At 42.8% G+C, this 26,561-nt stretch overlaps 1 protein-coding gene across 1 annotated transcript in view; it reads left to right on the forward strand.

The window, feature by feature from the left end:
• The window catches only part of msh4 (mutS homolog 4), a 129,010-nt gene that overhangs the window by 16,533 nt on the left and 85,916 nt on the right, over window positions 1-26,561 (forward strand). The window contains exons 4-5 of the mRNA XM_087990305.1: window positions 2,737-2,852; window positions 20,263-20,436. Of these exons, the coding sequence (XP_087846431.1) occupies window positions 2,737-2,852; window positions 20,263-20,436 (290 nt within the window). The remainder of the gene's footprint in view (window positions 1-2,736; window positions 2,853-20,262; window positions 20,437-26,561) is intronic.

The following is a 26,561-nucleotide window of genomic DNA, read 5'->3' on the forward strand; positions in this document are numbered from 1 at the left end:
AAGACATTCTACGTGAGGAATAAGAGAATGATCAGAGCGAAGGTAGGGCTGATCAGAGATTGTGGAGGGAACTTAGACCTGGAGTCTGAAAAGGTAAGGGAGGCCATAAATGATTTTTATGCTTCAGTATCACTAAAGAGAGGGACCTTGTTAGTAGTGAGAACACTGTGGACCAGGTTAATAGGCTTGAACAGATTGATATTAAGAAAGTGGATGTGCTGGAAATTCGGGGAAGCATCAAGATAAATGAGTCCCCAGATATATCCAAGGTTACCACGGGTAGCGAGGAATGAGATTGCTGTGCCTCTGGTGATGATCTTTACATCCTCACTCTCCATGGGAGTAGCACCGGATGATTGGAGGGAGGCGAATGTTGTTCCTCTGTTCAAGAAAGGGATTAGGGAAATCCCAGGAAATTATAGATCAGTCAGTCTTACATTTGAAGTAAGCAAGGTATTGGAAAGGATTCTGAGAGATAGGATTTTGACTATTTGGAAAAACATTGTTTGATTAAAGATAGTCAGCATGGCTTTGTGAGGGGCAGGTATGGCTTACAAGCCCTATTGAGTTCTTTGATGATGTGATGAAATAAGTTGATGAAGGTTGAGCAGTGGATGTGGTGTATATGGATTTCAGTAAGGCATTTGTTAAGGATCCCCACTGTAGGCTCCTTCAGAAAGTTAGGAGGTATGGGATACAGGGAAATTTGGCTGTCTGGATACAGAATTGGCTGGCTGAAAGAAGACAGCGAATAATAGTGAATGGAAAGTATTCTGCCTGGAGGTTGGTGATCAGCAATGTTCCGCAGGGATCTGTTCTTGGGCTTCTGGTCTTTGTAATTTTTTATAAATGACTTGGATGAATAAGTGGAAGGGTGGGTTAGTAAGTTTGTCGATGACACAAATGGCGATGGTGTTGTAGATAGTGTCAAGGACTGTTGCAGGCTACGAAAGATGTTGACAGATTGCAGAGCTGGGCTGAGAAGTGGCAGATGGAGTTCTACTTGGATAAATACGAAGTGATTCATTTTGGAAGGTCGAATTTGAATGCTGAGTACAGGGTTAACAGGATTCTTGGCAGTGTGGAGGAACAGCGGGATCTTGGGGTCCATGTCCATAAATCCCTCAAAGTTGTCACCCAAGTTGATAGGGTTGTTAAGAAGGCGTATGGTGTTTTGGCTTTCATTAACAGGGGAATTGAGTTTAAGAGCTGTGAGGTTTTGCTATGGCTCTATAAAACCCTGGTTAGACCACACTTGGAATATTGTGTCCAATTCTGTTCACCTCGTTATAGGAAGAATGTAGGTGCTTTAGACAGGGTGCAGAGGAAAGTTACGAGTATACTGCTTGGCTTGGAGGGCATGTTTATGAAGGGAGGTTGAGTGAGCTATGGCTTTTCACACTGGAGAGAAGAAGGAAGAAAGGTGACTTGATATAGGTTTACAGGGTAATGAGAGGTATTGACAGAGTAGATAACCAGAGACGTTTCCCAGGGCAGAAATGGCTGTCATGAAGGATCATAATTTTAAGATGATAGGAGGAAGGTATAGGGGAGATGTCAGAGATAAGTTATTTACACAGAGAATGGTAGGTGCATGGAATGCATTGCTAGCAGTGATAGTAGAGTCAGAGACATTAGGGACATTTAAGCGACTGCTGGACAAGCACATGGACAGTAAATTGAGGGGTGTGTAGGTTAGGTTGATCTTAGATTAAGATAAATGCTTGACATCATGGGCCGAAGAGCCTGTACTGTGCTGTACTGTTCTATGTTTTATGTAGAAATTATAGGGCACTGTCTCAGGATAATAATGGTATTGAATAGTGGAACATGCTCAGTGAATTGTATGGCATTCTGTTGCTCCTATTTTCTTTCACATGATCTTTGGGGCTTGAGGGTTCTGTTGGCTTTGCTGTCCAACAGTATCCAGGACCACTGGTGCCGGGGGAGGTCGAGAAACCTAACCTGACCCCTGATCCTCAAGATCCCTAGAATGGACAGGTCAGTGCAGGAAGTGTGCTTGGATCACGCATAGAATTCAGAATAGGAAAGCTGTATACATTTTCCCATTATAGCAACAAATAACAGTGATTTACAGTTATATAGGAACTTTAACATAGTAAAATCCTCCTAAAGTGCTTCTCACAACAGGATTATCAATCAAACTTTCATGCAGTGCCACTATTGTGACAAGGGATCAAAGTGATAAAGCTTTATGAATCTGTCTTCAAGGGAGAAGGAAGGTAGAGTGACAGAGATATAAGGGCAGAATTTCAGAGGTTAGGGCCCTGGAGTTGAAGTCCTGGCAAAACATAATGCAGAAATTAAAATGGGGCATGCACAAGAAGCCAGAATTGGAAGAGTGCAGAAATCTTGGAGAGTTGTTGGGGTTGGCAAAGTTACTTAGATTGGCACTGAGAAACTATCTGGAGGAATGTTAACATCTGACATTTTATGGTGAACTTTAATTATGCATATGGGTTATGTATACAATTTTAATTTAAGAAACTGAATATAAAATGTTGAATGAGTATACTTGAGAGTTTGGTGTTTGAAGTTTGGCTGCAATTGATTATAAAATTGAGTCATAATACACTCTGATATATGTGGAAACAGTGAGTACTTTGTTATGCTAAGTTTGATGGAAATTTTATTGGGAAGCCAAGGCATAATGTTGTCAACAAAATACTGATTAAATTTCTCCAGTTCTTAAATATTTTCCTCTCTTTCTCACAGAGTGTGGCTCTCAGTACTGTTCAGAGAAAATACTTTAATGAAACAAAGGGACTGGAATACATTGAGCAGCTTTGTACACCCGAATTCAGCACTGTGCTAATGGAGATTCAGATGAAGTACGGAATTAAGTTAAGGATTAAAAGCATTTGGCCTGAACATAACACATTCTACTTTTCAGTGAGATTTTACTAATAGTTACCTAGTGGGCGACACAGTGGCACAGTGGTTAGCACTGCTGCCTCACAGTGCCAGAAACCTGGGTTCAATTCCTGCCTCAGGTGACTGTGTGGAGTTTGCACATTCTCCCCGTGTCTGTGCGGGTTTCCTCCCATAATCCAAAAAGGTGCAGATTAGGTGAATTGGCCATGCTAAATTGCCTGCAGTGTTAGGTGAAGGGGTAAATGTAGGGGAGTGGGTCGGTGTGGACTTGTTGGGCTGAAGGGCCTGTTTCCAAACTGTAAGTAATCTAATCTAATCTCTTTATAAAAAAAACTTGCATTTCTGTAGTGCCTTACATTATCTTGGGATATGTACAGCTTCCAGGTTTTTTTGGACTGTAGTTGGTACCAATAACATAGGTGGAAAACAGAAATGGCATTCTGCAAACAGAATATAAGGAACTGTGATATACATTTAAAAAAGGACCTCAAAGGTAGTTACTCCCAGTCCCAGCAAGATCAGGAATAGGAGAAGAAACCAAATTAATGTGTGGCTAGAGGAAAGATGTAGGAGGGAGGGATTTTGATTCTTGAGGCATTGGGACTGATTCTGCCAAAGTTGGGACCTGTAGAAGCTGGAAAGGGTGCACTTCAGCAGAATCAGAGCCGATATCCTTGCAAGGACATTTGCTAATACTCTGAAGGGGGGTTTAAGCTGAGGTAGCAGAGGAACAGAAATTTGAGTAGAGATTTGTATGAAGGAAACAAAAATGAACATGTAAGATAGAAAAGTTGAAATCAAAAGTGGAAGGCATACGAAAGAATTACTAGCAATGAATAGAATTAGAGTACAAAAGGAATGTATAAATATATCAAAAAGACAACTCTAAATGTACTATACCTGATTACATGGAGCATTTTAAATAAATTAGATGAATTAACAGCACAGGTAGTTATGAATGGTTATGATATTGCAATTACGTTGATCATGGCTGTGGGTGAAGACGGCTGGGAACTGAGCATCAAGCATATTCAATTATTAGGAAGGACACACATAAACAGAAAAGGAAGTGGGGCAGTGTTGTTGATGAAATTGATGAAAATTGTTGAATTGGGGAAATCAGTGCAATACTGGGAAAGAATATTGGTGCAGGAAGTGTTAATGTGGAATCAGTGGATGGAGCCATGAAACAATAAGGAATGAAAAACATTAGATTGAGTTGTCTATAGGTCTCCAAGCTGTAGTGGCAACCTAGAGGAAGGCATTAAACAGGAAATTAAAGATGCATACAAAAAGGTTGCTGGAGTATTTTGTGTGATTTTATCCGCATATAGACTGGGCAAAATACAATCATAGTAATATTGTGGTGGATGAATTCCTGCAATATGTACAAGATTTTGTTTAGATCAATTTGTTGAAGAGCCAGCTAGAGAATTGGCTATTTCAGATTTGATTTTGTACAGTGAGAAAGGGTTAATTGATAATCTTGTTGTGAAAGACTAATTCAGTAGGGGGATGGGAACCTAAATTGAAGTTCCAGTGTCCAGGAGGTTGAGAGTAGTGAGGTCAGAAATGAGGTTTCAAGGTCGCAAGAGTTCAGCGGCAAGCAGGGAAGTGTCCACTTCAATGCCAGGAGCATCCGGAATGAGGTGGGTGAACTTGCAGCATGGGTTGGTACCTGGGATTTCGATGTTGTGGCCATTTGGATGGATAGAGCAGGGACAGGAATGGTTGTTGTAGGTTCCAGGATTTAAATGTTTCAGTAAGAACAGAGAAGATGGTAAAAGAGGGGGAGGTGTGGCATTATTAATCAAGGACAGTATTACAGTGGCAGAAAGAACGTTTGAGGACTCGTCTACTGATGTAATATGGGATGGGCTGAGTTTAGAAACAGGAAAGGAAAGGTCACCCTGTTAGGAGCTTTCTATAGGCCTCTGAATAGTTCCAGGAGGCAGGTGGGAAAGTGAGGATTGTGAGGTTAGTGATAGACAGTAGAGGAAAGGAGAGCAAAGATGATTCTGGATAGGAACGAGAGTAATAGGGCAGTTGTAATGGGGGACGTTAACTTTCCAACTATTGACTGGGAATACTATAGTTTGAGTACTTTGGATGGGTCACTTTTTGTCCAATGTATGCAGGATGGTTTCCTGACACGGTATGTAGACAAGCCAACAAGGGGCGAAGCTATATTGGATTTGGTAATGGATAAGGAACGAGGCCAGGTGTTAGATTTGGAGGTAGGTGAGCGCTTTGGTGATAGTGGCCACAATTCAGTTATGTTTACTGTAGTGATGACAAAGGATAAGTATATACTGCCGGGTGAGAGTTATTTCTGGGGCTAAGGCAATTATGATGCAATTAGGCAAGATTGAGGATGCATAGGATGGGGAAGGAAACTGCTCGGCATGGGTGCAATTGAAATGTGGAGCTACTGTGGGTCCTTGATAAGTATGTACCTATCAGGCGGAGGAAGTGGTTGAACGAAGGAGCTGTGGTTTACTAAAGAAGTTGAATCTCTTGTCAAGAGGAATAAGAAGGCTTATGTTAGGATGAAATGTGAAGGCTCAGTTAGGGCACTTGAGAGTTACAAGTTAGCCAGGAAAGACCTAAACAGAGAGCTAAGAAGAGTCTGGAGGAGACATGAGAAGTTGTCAGCATATAGAATTAAGGAAAACCCTAAAGCTTTCTATAGATACATCAGGAATAAAAGAATGATTAGAGAAAGATTAGGGCTAATCAAGGATAGTCGTGGGAAGTTGTGCGTGGAGTCTGAGGAGATATGGGCAGCGCTAAATGATTATTTTTCCTCAGTAGTCACACTGGAAAAAGACAATGTTGTCAAGGAGAATACTGAGATACAGGACGGGATGGGATTGAGATTCACAAGAAGGAGTTGTTCGCAATTCTGGAAAGTGTGAAAATAGATAAGTCCTCTGGGATTTATCCTAGGATTCTCTGGGACGCCAGGGAGGAGATTGCAGAGCTTTTGGCTTTGATCTTTACGTTGCCATTGTCAACAGGAATAGTGCCAGAAGACTGGAGGATAACAAATGTTGCCCCCTTGTTTAAGAAGGGGAGTAGAGACATCCCTGATAATTATAGATCACTGAGCCATACTTCTGTTGTGGGTAAAGTGTTGGAAAAGGTTATAAGAGATAGGAATAAAAATCATCTAGAGAGGAATAAATTGATTAGGGATAGTCAATACTGGTTTGTGAAGGGTAGGTCGTGCCTCACAAATCTTATTGAATTCTTTGGGATAGTAGTCAAACATGTGGAGGAGGGTAAAGCAGTTGATGTGGTGCGTATGAATTTTGTAAGGCATTTGATAAGGTTCCCCGTGGTAGACTATTGCACAAAATACGGAGGCATCGGTTTAGTGGTTTGGATCAGAAATTGGCTAGCTGAAAGAAAGTGGTGGTTGATGGGAAATGTTTATCCTGGAGTTCAGTTACTAGTGGTGTACTGCAAGGATCTGTTTTGGGGCCACTAAAATCTGGAATGAGTAGGTGGGCTCATGAAGAAGGTTTGGACAGGCTAGACTTGTATTTGCTGGAGTCTGGAAGAGTAAGAGGTGACTGAAACAGACAATCCTGAGGTGCCTTGACTGGGTGGATGTGGAGAGTATGTTTCCTCTTGAGGGAATATCTAGAACTAGTGGTCAATGTGTAAATATTGGACGTCTTCCATTTAAGACAGAGATGAATTTTTTTTTCCTCATGGACAGTGGAGTGTCACTGGAATCTTCTTCCTCAAACAGTAGTGGAAGCAGTCTTTGAATATTTTAGGACTGTTGTTGATACATTCTTGATAATCAAAGGGGGATGGTAGTGAAAAGTTATCAGGGCACATGGAAATGTGCATTAATTAGATCATGACTTTTTTGAATGGAGGAGCAAGCTTGAGGGGCTGAATGGCCTTTTCCCATTTGTATGTTTCGGGGAATTAGCAAAGGAACCAGGTTAAACTTTCTCTTACTAGGTTTAGAGGTTGGTGCAGTGGAATAGGAGACAGGTGGGAAAATGAGGATTGTGAGGTTAGTGATAAAAGCACCAGATCCCCATGTTATGCGAGGTTAGGAGATGAGCAGTTATGTATGGGCTGAGGTGATGAAATCAGAGCCACAAGGGCAAATTAAGTAGAATGTTGAAAGCTTCAAGGGCAGGCTCCTGGGCTCTGGGAATAAACAGAGAGAGTAGGACAGAAACCTTGCTAAAAGTATCACCCTGGGAATGAGGAAGAAAGTAGTAAGGGAGTGGAAGAGAGGTGAGGGGTGTCTGAATCAGAGTAAGAGAGCATCGGCTGAGGTTAGACAAGGAATCTGGAAGCAATGATCTGGATGGGAAGTAAATTCTGGAATCCAATTCACTACCAAAAAGGAAAAAACATAAATTGCAGGAAGAACTCAACAGGTCTTTTTCAGTTTTGAAGAAGATCGCTGGACCCAAAACATTAACTCAGCGTTCTCTCAACAGATGCTGCCAGACCTGCTGAGTCTCTCCAGTAATTTCTGTTTTTGTTTCAAATTTCCATCATCTGCAATTCTTTGGGTTTTTTTCCCCACTAAAAAAAGGCAGCCTTGGACCTAAATCAAAAACATCAAAATCCAAAACACCATCTTTTATTTTGTTGAACACTCATTTGAGAGCAAGCATCAAGAATTCAACAACTGACTGCAGATATTGACACTTTCTCAAAGTATGAAAGAAAACATCAACAGCATCCCAAATACAATGGCACTTAGAAACAGAATGAGGACCTCCTTGCAGTGACGGCTACTGTCCTTCCGATTCACAATTTTTCTGGGTGAATTATAATCAATCACTTCATCAGAATTCAGAACTAACATTTGAAGCATCAGGAAACAATGATGTTTACCCTCATCTTGGCTCTTGTTCAACTTATGAGCTTGAACATTTCTGAACAATCACTGGATCAGTGGGTATTTTTGGTCCTCCCCTGAATCCATCCAATTTTCTACCCATAATTCATCCAATTTTCTACCCAATAGTAAGTAGAATATCTGACCAGGAGTATTGCTTCCTTCCACCATAGCATCAAAAGAACACAACTGAGCCTCACCCTTGTTTTAATTTCTACCTTTACCTGAGCCTTCAGTAATGTTGGAGCAGCTTCAGCTTCCTTCATTGACATTACCAATTTTCAACTCCACCATCCACTCCATCTGAGCTAGGTGCCTTTCTACCTCTTCTGCCATAAGAACATAAGAAATAGGAGCAGGAGTAGGCCATCTGGCTCATCCAGCTATTCAATAAAATCATGGATGATCTTTTTGTGAACTCAGCTCTACTTACTTGCCTGCTCACCATAACCCTTGAATCCCTTACTGTTCAAAAATCTATTTATCATTGCCTTAAAAACACTCTATGAGGTAGCCTCAACTGCTACATTGTGCAGGGGATTCCACAGATTCACAACCCTTTGGGTGAAGAAGTTCCTTTTCAAGTCAGTCCTAAATCTGCTCCTCCTTATTTTGAGGTTATGCCCCCTAGTTCTAGTTTCACCCTCCAATGGAAACAAACACCCTGATTCTATCTTATCTATTTCCTTCATAGTTTTATGTTTCTATAAGATCTCCCCTTGTTCTTCTAAATTCCATTCAGCCATGACTTGATGCCTGTGCTGTGGAATCCTGCTGACTAATCCAGAAATGAAACAGAGATTTGAATACACGATGGGCCAAAGATCAAGAAACAAGCAAGTACTTATAATATTTATGTGGAATAAAGTCTGTGGTTTACATTGGGCTGAGGAATCCTTTGTCTTTGCTCCTTTTTCCAATGAAGTCTTGTTCCTCCAAAGGCACCCTTTTGTTTTGCAGAGAGAGTCCATTCAGCTGCTGCAGCTGTTATCCTAACCATCATAAGAGCATAAGAAATAGGAGCAGGAGTAGGCCATCTGGCCTTTCGAGCCAGCTCCGCTGTTCAATAAAATGGTGGCTGATCTTTTTGTGGCTTCAGCTCCATTTACCCACCCTCTCACTATAGTCCTTAATTCCTTTATTGGTCAAAAGCGTTAAAAACATTCAATGAGGAAGCCTCAACTACTTAACTCGTCATGGAATTCCACGGATTCACAACCCTCCTCAATTTGGTCCTAAATCTGCTCCCCCTAATTTTGAGGTTATGCCCTCATGCCCTAGTTTCACCCACCAGTGGAAACACCCTCACTATTTCTATTTTATGTATTTCCTTCATAATTTTATATGTTCTATAAGATCCCCCCTCATTCTTCTAAATTCCAATGAATATAATCCCAGCCTAATTAGTCTCTCCTCACAAGCCAATCCCCTCAACTCTGGAATCAACCTAGTGAACCCTCTCTGGTGCCAGTATATCCTTTCTCAAGTAATGGGAAGAAAACTGCACACAGTACTCCAGTGTGGCCTCACCAGCTCCTTGTTCAGCTGCAACGTAACCTCCCTGCTTTTAAACTCAATCCCTTTAGCAATGAAGGACAAAATTCCATTTTCTTTCTTTATTACCTATTGCACCTGCAGACCAACATTCTGTGATTCAAGTATAAGTTCACTCACATCTCTCTGCAGAGCAGCATGCTGCATTTTTTTTTATAATTCAAACAAAAGTCCTTTTTACTGTTACTCTTACCAAAATGGATAACTTCACATTCATTAACATTGTACTCCATCTGCCAGACCTTTGCCTACTCACTTAACCTATTTATGTCCTTCCACAAAGTTTCACAGTCCTCTGCACAGACTTCTCTACCACTTATCTTAGTGTCCTTTGCAAACTTTGACACACTAAATGTGGTCCCCAACTCCGAATCGTCTATGTAAATTGTGAATAATTGCAGTCCCAACACTGATCCCTGAGGCACACCACTGGTCACTGATCGCCAATTATAAAATCATTCATTTATCCCAGTCTTTGTTTCCTGTTAGTTAACCAATCTTCTGTCCATGCCATTATCCAATGCCATGCATCCTTCTTTTGTGCAGCACTTAATGCCTTTTGGAAATCTAGATACACCATATTTACTGGGTCCCTATTGTCCACTGTGCTCGTAATTTCTTTGTAGAATTGCAGTAGCTTAGTTAAGCATGACCTGCCTTTCATGAACCCATGATAGGTCTGCCCAAGGGAACAATTTCCATCTAGATGTCTTGCTAATTCTTCCTTGATAATAGATTCTAGCATTTTCCCCACTACAGAAGTTAAGCTAATTGGTCTACAATTCCCAATCTTTTTGTCTACCTCCTTTTTTAAACAGTGGCATCACATTTGCTGTTTTCCAATCTGCTGGAATTGCTCCAGAGTCCATCGAATTTTGGAAAATTACCACATGTGCACACCTTGCTGTTTAGCCCACCATCACTTTTGTTACCCTGGGATGCATTCCATCAGGGCCAAGAGACTTGTCTACCTCTAGCTTCATTCACTTGCCCAACACTACCTTTTTCATGATATTGATTATTTCCAGATCTTCATCTACCTTTGCCTCCCTTGTCAATTATTGGCATGTTATTAGTGTCCTCCACTGTGAAGACTGACACAAAATACCTATTCAATGCCTGGGCCATTTCATCATATCCCATTACTAAATGCCCCTTCTCATCCTCTAAAGGACCAATGTTTACCTTAGCTACTCTTTTTATTTTATATATTTATAGCAACTTTTGCTATCTGTCTCTATATTCTGAACTAGTTTACTCTCATAATCTATCTTAGTTTACAGTTTTTTTGTGGCTTTTGGTTGACCTTTAAAATTTTCTCAATCTTCTAGTTTCCCTCTAGTCTTTGCCACTTTGTATGCCTTCTCTTTTTGATTTCATACCCTCCCTTATTTCCCGAGACACCTATGGCAGATTACCCCTTTTCTTACAGTTCTTCTTTTTCACTGGTATATACTTTTGCTGAGCACTTTGAAAAATTGCTTTGGAAATCCTCCGCTATTCGTTAACTGTCTGACCATAAAGTCTTTGCTTCCAGTCTACTTTAGCCAACTCCTTCCTCATTCTGTTGTAGTCTCCTTTGCTTAAGCACAGGACCCTGGTATTGGATTTTATCTTGGCACTTTCCATCTGTATTTTAAGTTCAACCATACTGTGATCGCTCCTTTCAAGAGGATCCCTAACTATGAGGTCATTAATTATTCCTGTCTCATTATACAGGACCAGACCTAGGATAGCTTGTTCCCTTGTCGGTTCTATTACATACTGTTCAAGAAATCTATGGTGGATATTTTCAATGAACTCCTCCTCAAGACTATCCTAACTGACCCTGGTTTGACCAATCGACATGCAGATTAAAATCCTGCATAATAATTGCCGTACCATTTTTACAGGCATTAGTTATTTCTTTGCTAATTGCCCACCCCAGTGTGATATTATTTGGTGGCCTATAGATTACACCTATCAGTGACTTTTTCTTCTTAGAATTTCTACTTTCCACCCAAATGGATTCAACCTTATTCTTGATAGACCCAAAGTTTACAGATGATACAAAGACAGTTGGGGGACAGATAATATCAAGGAGGTGGGGAGGCTGCAGAAGGATTTGGACAGGTTAGGAGAGTGGGAAAATGTGAGGTGATGCACTTTGGTAGGAAGAATAGATGACTATGTTCTAAATGGGGAGAACATTCGGAAGTCTGAAGTGCAAAGAGACTTGGGGGTTCTAGTCCAGGATTCTCTGAAGATAAACTTGCAGATTGAGTCAGTAGTTAGGAAAGCAAATGCAATGATGACATTTATTTTGAGAGAACTTGAATATAAAAGCAAGGATGTACTTCTGAGGCTCTATGAGGTTCTGGTCAAACCTCATTTTGGAGTATTGTGCGCAGTGTTGGGCCCCATATCTCAGGAGGGATGTACTGGCCCTGGACCATGTTCAGAGGGCATTCATGAGAATGGTCCCAGGAATGAACAGCTTAACATATGAGGAACATTTGAGGACTCTGGGTTTATTCTCGATGGAGTTTCGAAGGATGAAGGGGGATCTAATTGAAACATACAGAATACTGAATAGCCTGGACAGAGAGTATGTTTGGAAGATTTTTCCATTGGTAAGAGAGACTAGGACCAAGGGCATAGCTTTAGAGTACATAGAACATAGAAGAATACAGCGCAGTACAGGCCCTTTGGTCCTCGATGTTGCGCCGATCCAAGCCCACCTAACCTACACTAGCCCACTATCCTCCATATGCCTATCCAATGCCCGCTTAAATGCCCATAAAGAGGGAGAGTCCACCACTGCTACTGGCAGTGCATTCCATGAACTCACGACTCGCTGAGTAAAGAACCTACCCCTAGCATCTGTCCTATACCTACCACCCCTTAATTTAAAGCTATGCCCCCTCGTAATAGCTGACTCCATACGTGGAAAAAGGTTCTCATGGTCAACCCTATCTAAACCCCTAATCATCTTGTACACCTCTATCAAGTCACCCCTGAACCTTGTTTTCTCCAATGAAAACAACCCCAAGTGCCTCAGCCTTTCCTCATACGATCTTCCTACCATACCAGGCAACATCCTGGTAAACCTCCTCTGCACCCGTTCCAGTGCCTCCACATCCTTCCTATAGTATGGCGACCAAAACTGCACACAATACTCCAGGTGCAGCCGCACCAGAGCCTTATACAACTGCAACATGATCTCAGGACTGCGGAACTCAATCCCTCTACCAATAAAAGCCAGTACGCCATATGCCTTCTTCACCGCACTATTTACCTGGGTGGCAACTTTCAAAGATCTGTGTACATGGACACCAAGATCCCTCTGCTCATCCACACTACCAAGTATCTGACCATTAGCCCAGTACCCCATCTTTTTGTTACTCTTACCAAAGTGAATCACCTCACACTTAGCTACATTGAACTCCATTTGCCACCTTTCTGCCCAGTTCTGCAGCTTATCTATATCCCGCTGTAACCTGCCACATCCTTCCTCACTGTCAACAACTTTCGTATCATCTGCAAACTTGCTCACCCAACCTTCTAGCCCCTCCTCCAGGTCATTTATAAAAATGACAAACAGCAATGGTCCCAAAACAGATCCTTGCGGAACACCGCTAGTAATGGCACTCCAAGATGAACCTTTACCAGCAACTACTGCCCTCTGTCTTCTTCCAGCCAGCCAATTCCTAATCCAAACCTCCAACTCAACTTCAATGCCATACCTCCGTATTTTTTGAAGTAGCCTACCATAGGGAACCTTATCAAACGCCTTACTAAAATCCATATACACCACATCTACCGCTTTCCCCTCGTCCACCTCCTTAGTCACCTTCTCAAAGAATTCAATAAGGTTTGTGAGGCACGACCTGCCCTTCACAAAACCATGCTGACTATCCTTGATCACATTATTCCTATCCAGATGTTCATAAATCCTATCCCTTACAATTCTCTCTAAGACTTTGCCCACAACAGAAGTGAGACTTACCGGCCTATTGTTACTAGGGTTATCCCTACTCCCCTTCTTGAACAAGGGAACCACATTTGCTAGCCTCCAGTATTCTGGCACTACTCCTGTAGACAACGAGGACATAAAAATCAAGGCCAATGGCTCTGCAATCTCCTCCCTTGCTTCCCAGAGAATCCTAGGATAAATGCCATCAGGCCCAGGGGACTTATCTATTTTCACCCTTTCCAGAGTTTCCAACACCTCTTCTCTACATACCTCAAAGCCATTCATTCTACTTAATTGTGACTCTGTATTCACATCGGCAACAATGTCCTGTTCCTGAGTGAATACTGACGAAAAGTATTCATTCAGTGTCTCCCCAATCTCTTCAGCCTCCACCCGCAACTTCCCACTACTATCCTTGACTGGACCTATTCCTACCCTAGTCATTCTTTTATTCCTGACATACCTATAGAAAGCCTTAGGGTTTTCCCTAATCCTACCAACTAAGGACCTTTCATGTCCCCTCCTTGCTGCTCTTAGCTCTCTCTTCAGGTCCTTCCTGGCTACCTTATAACTCTCAATCGCCCCAATTGAACCTTCACGCCTCATCTTTACATAGGCCGCCCTCTTCCATTTAACAAGGGATTCCAATTCCTTATTAAACCATGGCTCCCTCACACGACCCTTACCTCCCTGCCTGCCAGGTACATACTTATCAAGGACACTCAATAGTTGCTCCTTGAACAAGCTCCACATATCAATTACACCCTTGCCTTGAAACCTACTTTTCCAAGCCACACATCCTAAGTCATGCCTCACCGCATCATAATTTCCCTGCCCCCAGCTATAACTCTTGCCCTGCAGTGCACACTTATCCCTCTCCATCACTAGAGTAAAAGTCACTGAATTGTGGTCACTGTCCCCAAAGTGCTCACCTACCTCTAATTCTAACACCTGGCCTGGTTCGTTACCCAGAACCAAATCCAGTATGGCCTCACCTCTTGTTGGCCTATCTACATATTGTGTCAGGAAACCCTCCTGCACACATTGGACAAACACCGACCCATCTAACGAACTAGAGCTATAGCTTTCCCAATCAATATCAGGAAAGTTAAAGTCCCCCATAACAACCACCCTATTACTTTCACTCTTCTCCTGAATCATCCTCGCAATCCTTTCTTCTACGTTTCTAGGACTATTAGGAGGCCTGTAAAAAACTCCAAACAGGGTGAGCTCACCTTTCCTATTCCTAACCTCAGCCCAAACTACCTCAGATGGCGAGTCTTCATCCATCGTCCTTTCCACAGCTGTAATACGATCTTTGACAAGCAATGCCACACCTCCCCCTCTTTTACCCCCACCTCTGACCCTATTAAAACATTTAAACCTGCAACAGCCAATCCTGTCCCTGTTCTACCCATGTCTCCGTAATAGCCACAACATCGAAGTCCCAGGTACCAACCCACGCTGCAAGTTCACCTACCTTATTTCATATACTTCTTGCATTGAAGTATACACACTTCAAGCCACTTTCCTGTTTACAGGCACCCTCCTTTGAGATTGATGCCATGTTCCTAACCTCCCTACCCTCCAGGTCCTGCACCCTAAAGCTACAGTGTAGGTCCCCATGCCCCTGCAGAGTTATTTTAAACCCCCCCCCCAAGAGCACTAGTAAACCTCCCGCCAAGGATACTGGTGCCCCTCAGGTTCAGGTGTAGACCATCCTGTTTATAGAGGTCCCACCTTCCCCAGAAAGAACCCCAGTTATCCAAATACCGGAATCCCTCCCTCCTGCACCATCCCTGTAGCCACGCATTTAACTGTTCTCTCTCCCTATTCCTCGACTCTCTATCACGTGGCACGGGTAACAAACCAGAGACATCAACTCTGTTCGTTCTAACTCTGAGCTTCCAACCTAGCTCCCTGAAAGCCTGCCTAACATCCTCAGCCCTCCTCCTACCTATGTCATTGGTGCCAATGTGGACCACGACTTCATGCTGCTCCCCCTCCCCCTTAAGGACCCAGAAAACACGATCAGAGACATCACGTACCCTTGCACCTGGGAGGCAACATACCAAACGTGAGTCTCTCTCGCCCCCACAAAACCGCCTATCTGTGCCCCGAACTATCGAGTCCCCAATTACTATTGCTCTGCTCTTCTCCACCCTTCCCATCTGAGCAACGGGGACAGGCTCCGTGCCAGAGGCCTGAGCCCCATTGCTTACCCCTGGTAAGTCGTCCCCCCCACAAGTATCCAAAACGGTATACTTGTTCTTGAGGGGAACGGCGGCTCCTCCCAGTCCCCCTCACTGTCACCCATCTGTCTGCAATCTTTGGAGTTACTACTTCCCTAAAGCTCCGATCTATGACCCCCTCTGCCTCCCGAATGATCCTAAGTTCATCCAACTCCAGCTCCAGTTCCCTAACACGGCCTTGGAGGAGCTGGAGATGGGTGCACTTCCTGCAAGTGTAATCAGCAGGGACGTCCATGGCATCCCTCACCTCAAACATGTTGCAAGAGGAACATTGCACTGCCTTCACTGCCATCCCTCTAAAAGTAACCTTTTTTTAAAAAAAAACTGGGTCTAAAGAATAGAACAAGCAAAATGCAGCACTTACCTACTTACCACAACGGGTCTTATTATTAGGTTAGAGGAGGAGGGCGGGTGGGAGGCACTACCTCTGTAGTGCCTTGGGTTCTTCTCCTGCGCGCTTTTATAGGGAAAAATCCTACCCGGCTGCCCCTGTGGTCTTCGTCACGTCCCCCTGCTGCTCCCGCTCTTTCTGTGAAGAGGGAAAAAAACACTGCTGCCCGCTACCGTTAAGTAATTTTAAAACAAACTGTCTCACCTTAGCTGTAGCCTTCCGGGTTCCTTTACACTCTGCTGCTGCTCGCACTCAAAATGACCGTTGGCGTCAAAGGGTGAGCATTTATACTCACTGCTTTCCTTCCTGGCTGCCCCTCTGGTCTTCGTCACTTCCCCCTGCTGCTCCCGCTCTTTCTGTGAAGAGAAAAAAAAACATCGCTGCCCGCTCCCGGTAAGTAATTTTAAAACAAACTGTCTCACCTTAGCTGTAGCCTTCTGGGTTCCTTTACACTCTGCTGCTGCTCGCACTCAAAAGGGAAGGTCTTTTAGAATGGAGATAAGGAAAGACATCTTCAGCCTCAAAGGGAAGGCCTTTTAGAATGGAGATAAGGAAAGACTTCTTCAGCCAGAGAGTGGTAAATCTATGGAATTCATTGCCACAGAATGCTGTGGAGACCAGGTCATTGAGTATAAAAAAGACTGAGATAGATAGGTTCTTGATTATCAAGGGTTACAGGGAGAAAGCGGGACAATGTGGTTGAGAAACATATCAGCTTTGATTGAATGATAGAGCGGACTCAATGGGCTGAATGGAGTAATTTATGCATCTATGTCCTTTGGTCTTATATCATCTCACACCACCACCCTGATGTCTTCCTTAAATATCCGAGCTACACTAACTCCCTTATTCCTCCTGTCTCTCCTTCCAAATAGTCTGATACCCCTGGATGTTTAACTCCCACACATGACCATTTTGCAACCATGTCACCGTAATGGCTACTAAATTATACTCATTCGTGAAGATTTTTTGAATGCTACGAGCATTTAGTTAAAGAGCCTTTATGCTAGTTTTTATACCTCTTTGTGAATTCTAACATCTCCATTAATAAATATCTCCTGAGTTATCTTCCCTTTCAACTTCTTTCTTAGTCTGCCATGTAGTTAAGCAGTCCTGCACACATGGCTGAGCAGTGGCAGATGGAGTTTAATTTAGATAAATGTGAGGTGCTCATTTGGAAAAGCAAATCTTAGCAGGACTTATACACTTAATGGTAAGGTCCTGGGGAGTGTTGCTGAACAATGAGACTAAAGAATGCAGGTTCATAGTTCCTTCAAAGTGGAGTTGCAGGTAGATAGGATAGTGAAGAAGGTGTTTGGTATAGTTTCCTTTATTGGTCAGAGCATTGAATATTGGAGTTGGGAGGTCATGCCGCGGCTGTACAAGACATTGGTTCACCACTTTTGGAATCTTCGGTGCAATTCTGGTTTTCTTCCTTTCAAAAAGATAATGTGAAACTTGAAAGGGTTCAGAAAAGATTTACAAGGATGTTGGCGGATTTGAGTTGCAGAGAAAGGCTGAAAAGGCTTGGGCTATTTTCTCTGGAGCATCGGTGGCTGAGGGGTGACCTTAAGAGGTTTATAAAATCATGAGGAGTATGGATAGAATAAATAGACAAGGTCTTTTCACTGGGGTTGGGGGAGTCCAGAACTAGAGGGCATAGATTTAGGGAGAGGGGAAAGATTTAAGAGGAACCTAAGAAGTAACATTTTCACGCATGTATAGAATGAGCTGCCAGAGGAATGGTGGAGGCTGGCACAATTGCAACACTTGAAAGGCATCTGGATGGGTATATGAATAGGAAGGGTTTAGAGGGAAATGGGCCGAGTGCTGGCAAATGGGACTAGATCAGGTTAGGATATCTGGTCAGCATGGACGAGTTGGACCAAAGAGTCTGTTTCCTTGCTGTACATCTCTATGACTTTATGACTGTATGTTAACCTGCAGCTTACCTTTCTATTTACCATCATACTTCCTGTCATTTCCCCCTTTCCTTACCCCTGATTTAATATCCTAGTGACCACCCTATTCATCCTTCTCACGAGAACACTGGTTCCAGATCAGTTCAGGTGGAGACCATCCCATCGGTACAGATCCCTCCTGTTCCAAAACTGGTGCCAGTGCCCATGAAATGGAACTCCTCTTTCCTACGCCACTCCTTTAGCCATCCGTGTCTGTTGGTGGAGGTCTGAGCAAATTTGCTCATGCTCCCCTACCCAGCATCTGCTCTCATTGTCTCCACATGTTGCTGGAGGTTTGTTACATATTCTTCATTCTTTCCATTATTACAGCTCTCCCACTCTGTAATTAATGGGATACCCACTGCCAATCAGCAGTCAACATTGTTGAATCACCCATTTTTCTACAAAGAGCATCAAGTGGCAGTCAGTGCTTTTCCTATAAGATAAAAGCAAATAAGCAATAATTCCCCAATTAGTCCTTTATAGCTGCCTTGATTGAAGTCTGTATATAGATCACCTGCCTCCCCTTTTTGCTACTGTTACAAACTAACTATGTCTTTAAACAAGTCTAGGTATCTGTGCTAATATCTGCTCTTGTGTCAATTTTTGTCTAAACAAACGTCCAAGAAATGATTCATAGAATCTCTAAAGTGAAAAAGCAGGCCATTTGGCCCATCAAGCTCATGTTGACCTTTATGAAGAGCATCTCACTCAGACTCATTCCCTTACTCTTTCCCTGTAACCCTGCATCTCCCACAGCTAACCTAAATAGCCCCTGGACACCATAACCTAACCTGCACAGCTTTGGACTGTGGGAGGAAACCCACACAGACATATGGAGAATACTCAACTCCACACAGACAGTTGCGTATGGGTGGAATCAAACCCAGGTCCCGAGTGCTGTGAGGCTGCAGTGCTAACCACTGAGCCACCATGCCACCCATGTGCCTTGGAACTTTTTATTGCTGGCCATTTTATGAAATTGTGTACAATTTGGGTTCATTGGCCAAAATGATTATGGTGGTCCGATGATTGTTTCTGCAGCATTGTTGGGAGTCATGCATTGAAGAGTTCTGCTGCGATTAAGTAAATAGTCACTCAGCAAAGTTAAAAGATGAAAAGCTTAGTGCAACTCATGAATAATTGTTGTGGGCGGCACGGTGGGACAGTGGTTAGCACTGCTGCCTCACAGCGCCAGAGACCCGGGTTCAATTCCCGCCTCAGGCGACTGACTGTGTGGAGTTTGCACATTCTCCCCGTGTCTGCGTGGGTTTCCTCCGGGTGCTCCAGTTTCCTCCCACAGTCCAAAGATGTGCAGGTCAGGTGAATTGGCCATGCTAAATTGCCCGTAGTGTTAGGTAAGGGGTAAATGTAGGAGTATGGGTGGGTTGCGCTTCGGCGGGTCGGTGTGGACTTGTTGGGCCGAAGGGCCTGTTTCCACACTGTAAGTAATCTAATCTAATCTAATCTAATTATTAAATTGACCTGACAACTTGCATAGCACCATCTCCCAAATACACTTTCCCCAAATCCAGATCTGACAGCATATCCTTCGGGAGTTACACTGCTCCACTGCACCTGACACCTCCCCTCTACCCTGTGACCTGTCACCATTTCCACTACTCCCCCAGACCGGATATTTCCCATGCATCCCAACCTATCCTAAACACTCTATGCATGTGATACCCTACTTGCCAGCCTGGCACATTACTTCCTAGTCACCTCCACTCTACCCACAGGGCACCTTAACTTACAATTTTACCCTTTCACATGAGCTGGAGCTGTCAAATTGGCTGGCTGTGATGCTGAACATTACAATTACAGAAAATGGCAACTGACTGCTGTGAAACCGGGGATCATGGTTTGTCTTCTTCCTGACTACACTGTAATATGAGGGAACTAGTTGAAAAGACTGGTACTGGAAAAGTACAGCTGGTCAGGCAGCATTCAAGGGGCAGGAAAGTCGATGTTTCAGGTATAAACGCTTCATCAGGAATTCCTGATGAAGGGCTTATGCCAGAAATGTCAACTTGCCTGCTCCTCGGATCTTCCTTGACTTACTGTGCTTTTCCAGCACCACATTTTTCGACTCTGACTGTTCAGCATCTGCAGTCCTCACTTTCTCATATGAGGAACCTGTCAGATTTAAAATACAACTCTGCATTTCTGAGGAGACATGATCAGAATCTCTAATCAGAAATGCCGAGCTCTTTCTTAACATTAAAAAGGAACCGAATGCAATCTGAGTGTAATTACCACCGCTCCAAAAATCTGGCCCAATGTGAATGACTTGCTGGTTGTGGTGAAAGGGTCAAAGAGAAAATATTATGGGAAGACATAGCTGGTAATTTATTTTATTGTTGCATTTGCAGATATTACTGTTTGGCTGCAGCGGCAGCCTTGCTGAAGTATGTTGAATTCATCCAGAATACAGTTTATGCTCCAAAATCTCTAAAGGTTATCTTCAAAGGGAGTGAACAAACAGCGATGATAGATTCAGTCTCAGCTCAGCAGCTTGAACTGATCATTAACAACAGAGATCCAAGGTATAGATATAAGCAGATTATCTGAGGGGGGAATCTTCCACAGCTAACCATTGTAAAGTTAGAAATAAAATGAATTATGTGGCATTTTTGCTAGTCAAAAATCGTGGAATGATGGAACGCAATGAGACCTTTCAGGTCACCATTATCAATGCCAGCTCCCGCGAAGAAGCTACTCAGTTAGTCCCATGCCCTACTTTTTCCCATGATCTTGCATTTTCTCCCCACTTCAACTATTTAACAAATTCTTTTTAATAGTTACTGATGGATCTGCTTTGGTTCCAGGTTAGAATGATTTTCTGCATAAATAAAATTCTGTTCAACCTTCTCCCCAGTTCCCATGTCAGTTACCTTAAAGTATGTATTCCCCTGGATTTCCTGGCAGTGGAAGAATTTTCTCATAATTTATTCTTTGTGAAAGTGTGATGTCATCTGTTTTGAAACTGAGAAAGATAGATCAAAATATTTTCTAAATAGCATTAAACCAGGAACTACAAAACAAATTTCAGAGCCCAACTACAGAAGGGTAATGAGGTGCTGGCCTCTGTCTTGGAATTGGAATACGAAGGGTGAAGGTTATTCTACAGTTCTATAAAACTCTAGTTAGACTTTTTCCACAGTAACTGTGCTCAATTCTGGGCATGCACCTCAGAAAAGACATATTGATCTTGGAGAGAATGCAGCACAGATTCACCAGAATTATATTTGGGCTGATGGGATTAATTATAAGGACAGGTTGCACAGACCAGTTCTTTGTCCCCTTGAATATGGAAAATTAAGGGATGATACAGTTGTACAGTTGAAGTGTTTACGATAATTTAAGGGATTGATAGGATAGATAGAGAGAAACTAAACTCTCTGATGGGGACTTGAGGACAAGGGGCCCAAATCATAAAATTAGAGCTGGCCATTCAGGGGTGATATCAGGGAAATGTTCCTTCATTCAAAGGATAATGGAAATCTGGAACTTTCTCCCCATCCCCAAACAGTTGTTGCAGATGGAAGTCGATTGAAAACTTAAAAGTTCAGATTGATGTTTTTGTTAGACAAGGGCATAAGGGTTCTGGAACCATGATGGATAAATGGAGTTATATTACGGATCAGTCCATGATCAATTTGAACATAGAACATAGAAGAATACAGCGCAGTACAGGCCCTTCAGCCCTCGATGTTGCGCCGATCCAAGCCCACCTAACCTACACTAGCCCACTATCCTCCATATGCCTATCCAATGCCCGCTTAAATGCCCATAATGAGGGAGAGTCCACCACTGCTACTGGCAGTGCATTCCATGAACTCACGACTGAGTAAAGAACCTACCCCTAGCATCTGTCCTATACCTACTCCCCCTTAATTTAAAGCTATACCCCCTTGTAATAGCTGACTCCATACGTGGAAAAAGATTCTCACTGTCGACCCTATCTAAACCCCTAATCATCTTGTAAAATGATACATGAATACTCAAGAAACTGAATGACTTCAAGCTGTTCCTGCATATCTGGGTAATAAGAATCTTCTATGTTTTTCCATATTTTCCATGCCTCCCTTTCCCTCTGTATTCCTAGGTAACTATTGGCACGCTGTCTGGGTCTGGCACACATTTTCCATCAGTTTATCTCAACTTTAATCAGTTTGTTTTGCATCACCATTGCCTCTGTTACCTAATCATAAACTTCCTCCAATGAAATGTTCACTTTTCTTTTTTTGTTTACTTCTCTTGCCTACCTGTTGCTTTTTGTAAGCTGTTCATCTGTGTCACATAAAACTATAAGAAATAGAAGCTTAAGGAGTCTATTCAGTCCATTCAATCCATTTAGCCTGCTTTGCAAATCAATAAGATTATGGTTATTCTGATTTTCACTACAATTCCATGCCTGCCTTCAATGACCCTGTCTCTACTGTGTCTGGTTCGCAGAATTACAAAGACGAACAACCTTCTGACAGAATGAATTTTTCTTTATCGCTGCATTAAATGAGAGATGCCTTATTTTGAAATTGTGCAGCCCAGTGTAAAATTCTCCTATGAGGGAAAAGATCCTCTCATTCCCTATGAAGTGGCCCCCACCCAAATCTTAGATGCTTTTATAAGATAACCCTCTGATCCTTTTAAATTCCAACGAGTAAAGATCCAACTTGTTCAACCTTTCTCTCTAAGGTAGCCATGATATGGAGGTGCTGGTGTTGGACTGGGGTGGAAAAAATTAAAAGTCATATGACACCAGTTATAGTCCAACAGGTTTATTTGGAGATACAAGCATTCGGAGTGTGGCTTCTTGACACTCCAAAAGCTTGTACTTCCAAATAAACCCGTTGGACTATAACCTAGTGTTGTGTGACTTTTAACTTTGCCCATAAGACAGCCCCTTCATCCCAGGAATCAGCCTAGCAAACTTTTTCTGCACCATATTCAATACAAAAATATCCTTCCATAAATTAGGTGACCAAAGGAAACACAATATTCCAGGTGTGGTATCATCAATTGAGGAGCAGGAAAACCGACATTTCATGGCAAAAGCCCTGAAATTTCCTGATGAAGGGCTTTTGCCCGAAACGTCAATTCTCCTGCTCCTCGGATGCTGTCTGACCTGCTGTGCTTTTCCAGCACCACACTCTCAACTCTAATCTCCAGCATCTGCAGTCCTCACTTTGCCCCGTGGTATCATCAATGTCCTGCACACAAGTAGCTTGACTTCCCTAATTTTATTTTCCATTCACTTTAGAATAAAGGCTGAGGTATTTAATTTGCCTTCCTAATTATTTGCTGTTCCTGCATGCCAAATGTTTGCCTTTCATATACAAAACATAATAAAGTCCCATCTACTCCCCAAAACCATCATTGAGGGATGGCAATGGCCGAGTGATATTATTGATAGACTGTCTCTATAATCCAAAAACAGCAAATTTTCTGAGTGCCCGGGTTTGAATCTTGCCATGACAGATTGTGGAAGTTGAATAAAAAAAATCTGAAATTAAGAATTTACTGTTGGCACAAACCATTGTTGATTGACAAAACAAAAGCCATTAGGTTCACTAATATCCTTCAGGGAAGCATATCTGCCATCCTTACTTGGACAGGCCAACATGTGACACCAGACCCACAGTAATGTGGTTCGCTCTTAATTGCCCTCTGAAATAGCCAAGCATGCCACTCAGTGTGACAATTGCTACAAATCCTAGTAGCACACAAACCCACCAACACTCTCAAACAAAAACAAACAAACTTAAAAGACCCAGTACAACCCATGGACAAAACCAACGTCATCTACAAAATTCCATGGAAGGACTGCCACAAACACTACGTAGGACAAACAGGAAGAAAGTTAGCCACCAGGATACACGAACATCAGCTAGCCACAAAAAGACACGACCCTCTCTCCCTTGTAGCCCTTCACACGGATGAAAAAAAACACCATTTCGACTGGGACAACACATCTATCCTGGGACAGGCTAAGCAAAGACATGCCAGAGAATTCCTAGAGGCCTTGGTGGGCGGCACGGTGGCACAGTGGTTAGCACTGCTGCCTCACAGCGCCAGAGACCCGGATTCAATTCCCGCCTCAGGCGATTGTCTGTGTGGAGTTTGCATATTCTCCCCGTGTGTTCGTGGGTTTCCTCCGGGTGCTCCGGTTTCCTCCCATAATCCAAAAATGTCCAGGTTAGGTGAATTGGCTAGGCTAAATTGCCCATAGTGTTAGGTGAAGGGGTAAATGTAGGGGAATGGGTCTGGGTGGGTTGCGTTTCGGTGTGGACTTGTTGGGCCGAAGGGCCTGTTTCCACACTGTAAGTAACCTAATCTAGCCTGGCATTCCAACCATAACGCCATAAACAAACACATAGATCTAGATGCCATCTATCAACCCCTCAGAAAACGAACAGGAACTGACATCATCACAAACCCCAGGAACCCCATCCAGGAGAAAGATATAAATAGAAAGCAGGAGACAACAGCTTCACTTCACTTGGAGGTCGCCACTGATGATGTTACCTAGCCAGGTAATGAAACGTCTGGATATCAAACCTACACCCTAAATTGCTACAAAGTTTCAATAATGAAATGAAGCTAGATGAACTATTTGGACTAGTTAAACAACAGCCTGACATAGTCATACTCATGGAATCATGGAGACAATCTCCCACATACAACCATCACCATCCCTCAATATGTCCTGTCCCACTGCAGGACAGACCCAGCAGAGGCAGTGGCACAGTGGTATATAGTCAGGAAGGAGTTGCCCTGGGAGTCCTCAACATTGACTCTGGACTTCATGAAGTTTAAGACATCATGTTAAATACAGGCAAGGAATCCTCGTGCTGATTACCACATAGTATCTTCCCTCGGCTGATGAATCAGTACTCCTTCACGTTGAACAACATTTGGAGGAAGCACTGAGGGTGACAAGGGTTCTATAGCTGCTGGAGTGGATAAGTGGCAGGTGGTGAGGGAAGCAATGAAGGGAAAAACATACTTGACCTCATCTTTACCAGTCTACCAGCTGTAGAAGTATCATTAGGTCCTTGAACAGTCCTTGTGAAGATGAAATCCTGCCTTCACATTGAGAGTACCTTCATCATGTTAAGAGTCATAGAGTCCTATAGTACGGAGACAGGCCCTTTGGCCCAAACTGGTCCATGCTGACCAAAGTGTCCATCCACACTAATCCTATTTCCCTGCACTTGGCCCATATCCTTTGAATCCTTTCTTATCCATGTATTTGTCCAAAATGCCTTTTGAATATTGTTAGTGTACCCACCTCAACCACTTCCGTTGGCAGCTCATTCCATATTTCATAGTTTCATAGTAATAGAAGTAGGAGTAGACCATTTGGTCTGTTGAGCCTGCTCTGCCATTCATTGAGATCATGTCTGATCTATCCATTGTCTCAGCTCCTCTGATCTGCATTATCCCCATAACCCTTAATTCCCCTACCATTCAAAAACCCATCCAACTGTGTCTTGAATATATGTAATGAAGCTGCCTCTACTGCTTCCTTGGGCAAAGAATTCCATAGATTCATTACTCTTTGGGAGAAGCAGATCCTCCTCACCTCTGTCCTAAATCTACTCCCCCTAACCTTGAGGCCATGTCCCTCAGTCCTAGTCTCACCCATCAGTGGAAACAACTTGCCTGCCTCTACCTTATCTATCCCTGTCATAATTTTATATGTTTCTATAAGATACCCTCTCATTCTTCTAAATTCTCACGAATACACTCCCAGGCGGTTCAATCTCTCCTCATAGGGTAATTCCCTCATCTTTGGAATCAACCTGGTGAACCTACTCTGCACTGCCGCCAAAGCCAATATATCCTTCCTCAAGTAAGGAGACCAGAACTACGCACAATATTCCAGGTACAGCCTCACCAACACTTTGGACAATTGCAGGCAAAACCTCCCTGCTCTTAAATTCAGTCCCTCTAATAATGAAAGCCAATATTCCATTTGACTTCCTGATTACCTGTTGCAACAGCAAATCAATTTATGTATGAATACTCCTAAGTCCCTCTGCACAACAGCATGCTGCAATCCTTCATCATTTAAATAATACTCTGACCTACTACTTTTATTTCCAAAGTGGATAACCACAAACTTACCTGCATTGTACTCCATCTGCTAGACCCTTGCCCACTCACTTAACCTATCTAAATCTCTCTGCAGACCCTCCACACTCTCTGCATAGTCTGCTTTTCCACTCAATTTAGTGTCATTGGCAAACTTGGATACAATACACTCAGTCTACTCTGCCAAATCATTTATATACATCATGAACAGTTGCAGGTCCAAGAGCAACCTCTGGCACCCCACTCACCACTGATCTCCAACTACAGAAACACTAATTTATCCCAATTATCTGTTTTCTATTAGTTAACCAGTCCTCTATCCATGCTAGTACATTCCCTGTAACTCCATGCATTCTTATGCATGAGTCTTTTATGTGGAACCTTATCGAATGCATTCTGGAAATTCAAGTATATAACTTCCGCCTGTTTTCCTCCATTCACTACGCTCATTACATCCTCAAAGAACTCCAGTAAGTTTGTCAAATATGACCTTCCCTTCCTGAATCCATACTGTGTCTGCATGATGGAACACTTCCCATCCAGATGTCTCACTATTTTTCTTTAATGATAG

This window comes from Chiloscyllium plagiosum, unplaced genomic scaffold (assembly GCF_037043375.1).
Source record: "Chiloscyllium plagiosum isolate Xiang-an unplaced genomic scaffold, Cpla_swu_hap1 HiC_scaffold_9, whole genome shotgun sequence".
NCBI lineage: Eukaryota > Metazoa > Chordata > Chondrichthyes > Orectolobiformes > Hemiscylliidae > Chiloscyllium > Chiloscyllium plagiosum.